The sequence below is a fragment of the Ciconia boyciana genome, chromosome 31, assembly GCF_034638445.1.
Source record: "Ciconia boyciana chromosome 31, ASM3463844v1, whole genome shotgun sequence".
Lineage (NCBI taxonomy): Eukaryota > Metazoa > Chordata > Aves > Ciconiiformes > Ciconiidae > Ciconia > Ciconia boyciana.
In genome coordinates this window covers 630899-639935 of record NC_132964.1, presented here as the reverse complement: position 1 = coordinate 639935, position 9037 = coordinate 630899, and the positions used below count along the sequence as shown (strand labels likewise).

Below are 9037 nucleotides of genomic sequence, written 5' to 3'. Positions count from 1 at the left end.
CGGGGATGGGCGTGGGGCCCCAGCGCTGCGGAGACAGCCAAAACGCCACGGGTCACAGCCGGGGCACCCACAGGGTGCCAAAATGGGGACTCGTCCAGACAGTGGGGGGGGGGGGAAGGAAACGAAACCCCCCTCCCATTTCCTCTGCACCCTCCGAGGGAGGAAACGGGGCCAAATTGGGGCATCAAAGGTTTCGGTGCCGGTATTGGTGTGCCGAGCACGAGCCGGCACTGGGGAGCACAAAGCACCGGGTCGAGGTGGCTGCAAGAGCAGGGAGGGGGTCTGCAGGACTTGGGGGGGGGGGGACGGACGGACATGTGTCCCCTCACTTCCCCCCGGCAGGGCTTCCCCAAAATGTGCCACAGCGGGGAAGCGGCTGCGGTTGGAGCCGGAGCCGTGTGAGACGGAGGCGAGGAAGCGCCTGCCCGGCCCGATGCTGTGGCATCACCCGCCAGCGTGCGGGCAGGCGGTGACAGCCGGGGCGAGGGCGAAGATCCGCAGCCCCCGACACCTCTCCTGGGTGCTGGCACCCGGGACAATGGGGAAAGCACCCAACTCCATTCCCGGAGCGGGGAAGGGGATGCTCAGCCCGGCTCTCTGAGGTCCCTGGTGGTAAAAGCCGCCGAGCGTCGAACGTCCCCATCCGGCCAAATTTGGGGTCCCCCCCATGTCCCCTCCCAGCTCCATCCCCTCCGTCCCTCCCCGAAGGCACACCAGGGAGCGGGGATGGAGGGCGACTCGGTGGTCCCGGTCCCAGGCCAGGAAGGAGGCGGAGGCAGGTGAAGAAATGGCATTTTACTAGAACTGTCATCCCTGGGGGGGGGTCACAAGGATGGGGTGGGGCCCTGGCGGAGCCGGCCGCAACAGGGCCCCCCCCGCTCCGCGTGCCAGCACGCGGCAGGACCATGGAGCAGGGCGAGAGGACGTGGGGGTCCCCGTATGTGTCGTGTCCGTGTCCGTCCCCCCCCTCTTGCCACGGCGAGCGCCCCAGGCCCGGCTTTCCCGGCAAAGCCCCCCCCCCCGCCGCGGGCCGGAGCAGTGGTCGGAGCCACCCACGGTGCCGGGGAGCAGCCGGGGGCAGAGGATTTGCCACTGGCGCCAGGGGTGCCGCGGGGAGCCGGGCGCGGGGAGGGGCCCCAGGACCCGTCTGACAGGTCCCACCGAGGCCCCGGGGCTCGGGCAGGGCGTGGGAAGAGCAACACGCGTGCCCGTGCCCGTGCACACGCACATGCCAGCGCGCGCACCGGTCACGGCAATCCCAGCCGGAGCATCGGCATCGCCACCGGGGATGCCGGGAGGGATGCCCGGGGGGAGGCGATGCCCGTTGGGATGCCCGGCGGGGGGATGCCCGGGATGAAGGTGCAGTTGTCCATCCGTACCTGGAAAAATGTCCGCCCCGACTCCGCTCCCTTCGTACCACTACCCCGGCCGTGGGGCAACCGTGGGGCAGCCGTGGGGCGGCCAGGACCCCCTAGACGGAGGTTGTACACTCATGGGTAATAGGCGAGGTGGGTAACTCATATTTTGGGGTGCAGCGGTCCAGCGAGCTGGAGGTGCGGAGCGGGAGCCCGCAACGGCCGGAGGGCTGGTCCCGGCGCCCGGCCCCGCAGCAGCACAGCACCCGCAGGAACTCCCGGCGCATGTCCTTGCTCCGCAGCGTGTAGATGATGGGGTTGGCGGCCGAGTTGAGCATGGCGAAGGCAAAGAAATAGTTCGCCTTATAGAGGATCTGGCACGCCTGGACGGAGCAGGAGGCGTCCATGAGGAGGATGATGAAGGCCGGCAGCCAGCACACGATGAAGGCTGCCAGGACGATGGTGACCGTCTTGAGCAAGGCCAGGGTCTGGGCGGTGGCGATCTCGGCGTGGCTGGAGCGCACGATGCAGTAGATGCGGCTGTAGAGCCCCACGATGGCGAGGAGGATGAGGGTGAAGATGGTGATGATGAAGAGGACGTAATATTTGGAGTAGAGGGGGAGGACAGTGGAGCAATCCCGCAGGTCGCTCATGCAGTTCCAACCCATGATGGGGAGGCTGCCGATGGCGGCAGCGATCACCCAACAAGCCCCGATGAGCAGCACCATCCGACAGTTCTTGTCGCTGCTGTAGACCTTCACCTTGGTGATGGCCACGTGGCGCTCGATGGCGATGGCCAACAAGCTGAAGACGGAGGCGGCCAACGTGGCAAAGGCCGTGCCTTCCCGTACGAACCACTCTACCGGTGTCAGGTTGAAGGTGGTGGCTCCGGAGAGCAAGATGTTGGCCATGAAGGCCAACCCGGCCAAGAGATCGGAGAAAGCCAAGTTCCCGATGAAGATGTACATGGCCGAGTGAAACTTCTTGTTGCGGCAAACGGAGATGAGGACCAGCAGGTTCTCCAGCACAATGAAGCAGCACAACATGACGATGAAGCCCACCCAATGGGAGGCGGTGGGGGAGCTTTCCGAGCCCCCCTTGGTGTAGTTGTAGTGTTCCCGGATCTTCTGCGTGTTGAAGTATTCCTTGTAGATGCTCCCCATGGTTCCTCGCCGGCTCCGGCACTGCTCGCCACCCGTCCCACCGACCTCAGCGCTGCCAGGACATGGTGTTGGCGATCCCGGGCTACGGAGACCTGCGGGACAGAACAGACGGGGTGGGAACGGCATCAGGGTCCCCCAGCCACGGAGAGCTTGTGGGGGGGGGGTGCGCATCTGGCTTGGTGTGGAGAGAGGTGCAAGATCCTGCTGTGCAGCATCTGCGCCGGAACAGCAGAAATGACTCAAAAAGGAAATCCTGATGGCTGGCGATAAGAAAGATTCACCTTCGAGCTGCCCGGGGTGCAGAGTGCGGCCGGTGGAACCATCCTCCCGCCACCACGGGGACATGGGGGTGGCTGGAGGTGACATCCCGGGGTGAGCAGAACCGTGGTGCAAAGTGGCCGGGGACAACGACGACACGGGGGGACCCTCCCTTAGGGACGGGGGGCTGCTGTGTCTTCTCCAGGGGGGTGGAAGAGCCGTGGCTGGGATGGGCAGGAGACCCCCGCACCCGCCCCAGTGAGGGACGGGGACCCGATACTGAGCCCCCTGGTTGGGGGACGCGATGGGACTTGTACGGCCACCCCCTCCAGTTAGGGTGGGGGGACCGTGCACCCCAAAATTAGGGACAGGGGACACGGTAATGTCCCCCTTTCCCTGGTTCGGGGGGGGACGGGACCTGGTACCTCCTGGTTAGGGAGGGGGTCGCCGCATCTGCCCGGCTAAGATGGGGCACCCAGTACCGTCAACCCCTCCCAGTGCCACCCCTCCCCAGTTAGGGACGGAACCCCCGGTTATAGGGCCCCCCCCCCCAGTCCCGGGACCCCCGAGGGGAGCGGGTGGGTCCGGGGCAGGACCGAGCTCGGGGTAGGGGGGGTGGGGGGGTGGAGAGGGAGGGAAGGAGCCCCGCGCCCCGCCGCACCTCCAGCCGCCGCCCGCTCCGTCCCGGTCCCGTCCCGGTGCCTCCCGGTGCTGCCCCCGCCGAGCGCTGCCTCCCGCCGCCGCCCGGGCTCTTGCGCAGCCGCGCCCGGTGCCGGGGCACCGCCCCTCGCTCCCGCCGCCCCGGGACCCCCCCCCGGTCCCCGCCGCGGTCCCCGGTCCCGGGAGGAGCCGCCGGTCCCGGGAGGAGCCGCCGCCCCGAGCAGAGGCGCGGCCGCCGCGGCGGAGCATCCGCCGCTTCCCCTTCCCCTTCCCCGCGCCGCCACCGGCCGCCCCCGGCCCCGGGCAGCGCCGGGCGGAGCCAGGGCCCGGGGGGGGACGGGCGGGGAAGGGGGGCGAGGGGGCCGCCGGGATCCTGCACCGGGATCCTGCCCAGGGATCCGGCCCCGGGACCCCGCACCGGGATCTGCACCGGGATCCTGCCCAGGCATCCGGCCCTGGGACCCCACACCGGGATCCGCCCTGGGAACCCATACTGGGATCCGGCCCCGGGACCCCGCACCGGGATCCTGCCCTGGGATCCTGCCCTGGGATCCGGCCCTGGGACCCCACACCGGGATCCTGCCCCGGGATCCTGCCCTGGGACCCAGCCCTGGGACCCCACGCTGGGATCCAGTGCCCTGGGATCCCGCACCGGGATCCTGCCCTGGGAACCCATACTGGGATCCGGCCCCGGGACCCCGCACCGGGATCCTGCCCTGGGATCCGGCCCTGGGACCCCACACCGGGATCCTGCCCCGGGATCTGCACCGGGATCCTGCCCTGGGACCCAGCCCTGGGACCCCACGCTGGGATCCAGTGCCCTGGGATCCTGCCCTGGGACCCCGCACCGGGATCCGGCCCTGGGACCCCACAATGGGATCCTGCCCTGGGAACCCATACTGGGATCCAGTCCCGGGACCCCGCACCGGGATCCTGCCCTGGGATCCTGCCCTGGGACCCCACGCTGGGATCCAGTGCCCTGGGATCCTGCCCTAGCATCCTGCCCTGGGACCCTGCACCGGGATCCTGCCCTGGGAACCCATACTGGGATCCGGCCCTGGGACCCCGCACTGGGATCCTGCACTGGGATCCTGCCCAGGGATCCTGCCCTCGGACCCCACACCGGGATCCTGCACTGGGATCTGCACTGGGATCCTGGCCTGGGATCCTGCCTTGGGACCCCGCCCTGGGACCCCACGCTGGGATCCAGTGCCCTGGGATCCTGCCCAGGGATCTGGCCCTGGGACCCCACCCTGGGATCCTGCCCTGGGAACCCATACTGGGATCCGGCCCTGGGACCCCGCAATGCGATCCTGCCCTGGGATCCTGCCCTCGGACCCCACACTGGGATCCGGTGCCCCCTGGGATCCTGCCCTGGGATCCTGCCCAGGGATCCTGCCCTGGGACCTTGCACCAGCATCCTGACCTGGGACCCCACACCAGGATCTGGTCCTGGGATCCTGCCCTGGGATCCTTCCCTGGCATCCTTCTGGGACCACCCTGGGACCTCACACCAGGATCCTGCCCTGGGACCCTGCACCAGGATCCTGCCCTGGGATCCAATGCCCTGCGATCCTGCCCTGGGACCCTTCACCAGGATCCTGCCCTGGGATCCAATGCCCTGCAATCCTGCCCTGGGACCCCACACCGGGATCCTGCCCTGGGACCTCATAGTGGGATCCAGCCCTGGGATCCAGCCCTGAGACCGCACACTGCGATCCTGCCCTGGGATCCGATGCCCTGGGATCCTGCCCTGCGACCCCACACCATGATCCTGCCCTGGGATCCTTCTGGGACCACCCTGGGACCTCACACCAGGATCTTGCCCTGGGACCCTGCACCAGGATCCTGCCCTGGGATCCAATGCCCTGCGATCCTGCCCTGGGACCCCACACCGGGATCCTGCCCTGGGATCCTGCCCTGGGACCTCATAGTGGGATCCAGCCCTGGGATCCAGCCCTGAGACCGCACACTGCGATCCTGCCCTGGGATCCTGCCCTGGGTTCCAGCCCTGAGACCGTACACTGTGATCCTGCCCTGGGATCATTCTGGGACCACCCTGGGACCCTGCACCAGGATCCAGCCCTGGAATCCGATGCCCTGGGACCCAGCCTTGGGATCCTGCCCTGGGATCCTGCCCTGGAATCCGATGCCCTGGGATCCTGCCCTGGGACCCAGCCCTGGGATCCTGCCCTGGGATCCGATGCCCTGGGATCCTGCCCTGGGACCCAGCCCTGGGATCCTGCCCTGGGATCCGATGCCCTGGGATCCTGCCCTGGGACCCAGCCCTGAGATCCTGCCCTGGGATCCGATGCCCTGGGATCCTGCCCTGCGACCCCACACCATGATCCTGCCCTGGGATCCGATGCTCTGGGATCCTGCCCTGGGACCCAGCCCTGGGATCCTGCCCTGGGATCCGATGCCCTGGGACCCAGCCCTGGGATCCTGCCCTGGGATCCGATGCCCTGGGATCCTGCCCTGGGACCCAGCCCTGGGATCCTGCCCTGGGATCCGATGCCCTGGGATCCGATGCCCTGGGACCCAGCCCTGGGATCCTGCCCTGGGATCCGATGCCCTGGGATCCTGCCCTGCGACCCCACACCATGATCCTGCCCTGGGAATCTTCTGGAACCACCCTGGGACCCCACACCATGATCCTCCCCCAAGACCCTGCACCGGGACCCCCCCTGGGACCCCACGCCCAGCCCCCATGCTGGGATCCTCCGCTGGGACCCCCCTCCCAGGACCCAAGTACCCAGGGGGGGGTCCCAGGCAGGATCAGGGTCTGGGGGGGTCCCATGCCCAGAGTATCGGGGGGCTCCCCAGCAGGATCACAATCTGGGGGGGTCCCAGGCACGGGGTACCCGGGGGGGACCCAGGCAGGATCAGGGTCTGGGGGGGGTCCCAGGCATGGGGTACCCAGGGGGAGTCCCCAGCAAGATCAGGATGTTGGGGGGTCCCAGGCACGGGGTACCTGGGGGGCTCCCCAGCAGGAACAGGGTCTGGGGGGGTCCCACGCCAGACCCATCCCCTCACCCACCAGGCCAGGGCGAGCATCCCTGGGGCCACCGGGGGGTGGTGTGGGATGGGGGCTGGGAGCCCCCCGGCCATGGGCGCAGGGGGAGGGGCGGCGGGAGCGCACACAGGACCCCTTGTTCCCGAAATATTCCCCGCTCCGACCCCGGGGCCATTCGGCCACCACGGAGCAAATTGGATCAGGCCCGGGCAGCCGGTGCCCGGCTGGGCTTAGCGCCGGGCTTAAATAGCCACGGAGGCGGTGGCCAGATGGTGCCGGGCAGGATCCGGCCCCGCGGGGTGGGGGACCCATCGTGCCCCCCGCTCCGGCACACGCACGTGGGTCACACGCACGTGTGGGTGGGTGCTCAGGCACGGGTGGGGGAAGAAGATGCGTGGCGTGGCGCGGCGCGGTGTGGCGTGACCTCCCGGCTGGCCACCGCCGCCAAACCGCCCCGGCACAGGGACCCCCGAGAACTTGGGGACCCCCCGAGCCGTGCGGTGCCAGCCCCATCCTAGCCAAGGCGGCCGCTCGGCGCCACGCCGGGCATGGAGTGTTTACCGAGCCGTGGCCGGCGGCGACCCGGCTACCGGAGCCCTGGCAGCACCGAATACTCCAAATTCCTCCGTAGCTTGGGGGGTCCCAGCTCGGGGGGGGCAGGGGCGGAAGGTGCAGCAGGAGCTGGGGTGCAGCCGGCAGCACCCCAACACCGAGGGGGCACCGCGGGGATGAACCGGGGTGCAACAGGGCACCGGCAAGGGCACGGCGGTGCCACGGTGTGTGGATGAGGGCACCGGCACACCGGGACACCCAGGTCAGTGCCAGCCAGGGCACACGGGTGCTGGCACGCCGTTGCACACCCGGCTGGGTGCCACTGAGGGCACACGGGTGCCGGCACCCCGTTGCACACCCGGCTGGGTGCCACTGAGGGCACACGGGTGCCGGCACGCCGTTGCACACCCGGCTGGGTGCCAGCCAGGGCACACGGGTGCCGGCACCCCGTTGCACACCCGGCTGGGTGCCACTGAGGGCACACGGGTGCCGGCACCCTGTTGCACACCCGGCTGGGTGCCACTGAGGGCACACGGGTGCCGGCACGCCGTTGCACACCCGGCTGGGTGCCAGCCAGGGCACACGGGTGCCGGCACCCCGTTGCACACCCGGCTGGGTGCCAGCCAGGGCACACGGGTGCCGGCACCCCGTTGCACACCCGGCTGGGTGCCAGCCAGGGCACACGGGTGCTGGCACCCCGTTGCACACCCGGCTGGGTGCCACTGAGGGCACACGGGTGCCGGCACGCCGTTGCACACCCGGCTGGGTGCCTGCCAGGGCACACGGGCGCACACCCAGGGGCGCAGACTCAGCGGCACCCTGCGGCACCCAGGGACGTTCCCCAGGGCAGCACCGGCGATGCCAGCCACGGGCCGGCGGGTGCTCACCGCAGCCGTTAGGCGTTGCACAAGCGGGGAACTGGGGGGTGCCAACGGCGTGGCTCCCCCGGGGCCTCCGCCAGCTGTGGGCCAGATGTTGGCAAGGCCAAAACAGCTGGCCCAGATCTGGGCACCCACTTCCCGCCCCGGCGCAGCAGGGTGGCCTGGCCGCCGGCGAGCGGGACAATGGCTGCGGCCAGTGGGACCGCCACCATCACCGTGGTGGGGCCGTCACCGAAGACCCCCAGCCACGGAGGGTCCGGCCCCCTGAGCCCCCCCAGGGTGTCATCCGTGGGGCACCACACTTGGTCACCGTGGGGCAGCCCCACTCGTCACCGTGGGGTGGACGAGGGTGCGGGCACGGCCACCCTCGGGGACACCCCGGGGCCCCACCCACCCTCCCGGGTGGGGTCCATTTGTGGGTGCCCCCCCCCTCACCCGGGGGGCTGGAATGGGCGTGTGGGGACGGGACGGTGGGAGGGGGAAACGCGTGGGTCCCACGCGCGGAGGGGGAAGGCACGGTGCTTGAGAAGGGAGGGGGGATCAGCGTCTTACCGGTTGTTTTCCCGGTCCCGGTGCCGCTGCCGGTGCCGCTGCCGGTACCGGCAGCGCAACGCTCCTGCCCGCCGACCGGTTGCAACATGTGCGGGGAGCGGGGCGGGGGGGCGGGGCGGCCCCGGGCCATTCCCCCGCCCCGTGGAGGGGCGAGGCCACTCGTGTCCCCCACCCCCACAACCCACCCGGACGCCTGGGTCCCTCGTGGGGGACGGGGGGCAGATGAGTGGGTCCGGAGGGGGAAGGGAGACCCCAAAAATAGGGCGGGGGGAGGGGCAGGAGCCTTCCTGGCCCTCCACCCCGCCCCCGTGGGGTGCTGGTGTCCCCCCACCCCCCACCCCGTGTCCCATTACCAGGGGGTGTCCCACGGGGAAGTGGGTCGGTGGCTTTGCATCACGGAGCTGTGTGACGACAGTGACGGAAGGGGACACATCAAGGCGGGTGGGGGTTTCCCCAGCCCCCCCCCCCCCCCCCCCCCCCCCCCAAAAAAAAAGGGGGGGCGACACCCACTCAGGAAAGTGCCGGAGCCAGGGGGGACCGGTGGTTTCCTGCACCCACAAGCCAAAGCGCTGGGGATTGGAGCGCAGGATCGGGCCCCGA

At 70.1% G+C, this 9037-nt stretch overlaps 1 protein-coding gene across 2 annotated transcripts; it reads right to left on the bottom strand.

The window, feature by feature from the left end:
* Positions 1 to 782: 782 nt before the first annotated feature.
* S1PR2 (sphingosine-1-phosphate receptor 2) lies at positions 783 to 8527 on the bottom strand. 2 transcript variants are annotated; one of them, XM_072848497.1, is made up of 2 exons: positions 8438 to 8527; positions 783 to 2610 (listed from the first exon to the last, which is right to left on the bottom strand). In XM_072848497.1, the coding sequence occupies exons 1-2, from the start codon at positions 8523 to 8525 to the stop codon at positions 1472 to 1474; spliced, it is 1227 nt and encodes a 408-aa protein (XP_072704598.1). In that variant the 5' UTR covers positions 8526 to 8527; the 3' UTR covers positions 783 to 1471. The 2 variants fall into 2 exon arrangements, with proteins under 2 accessions (XP_072704598.1, XP_072704597.1); XM_072848496.1 differs by lacking the exon at positions 8438 to 8527 and adding an exon at positions 3438 to 3790.
* Between the last annotated feature and the right edge of the window lie 510 nt (positions 8528 to 9037).

What these genes read in the sequence shown, in the direction of transcription:
- S1PR2 (XM_072848497.1), bottom strand. Translation starts at nt 8,525, where the DNA reads ATGTTGCAACCGGTCGGCGGGCAGGAGCGTTGCGCTGCCGGTACCGGC. An exon ending in CGGGACCGGGAAAACAACCG is followed by an intron (nt 2,611 to 8,437) that starts GTAAGACGCTGA and finishes TCTGTCCCGCAG; the next exon opens with GTCTCCGTAGCCCGGGATCG.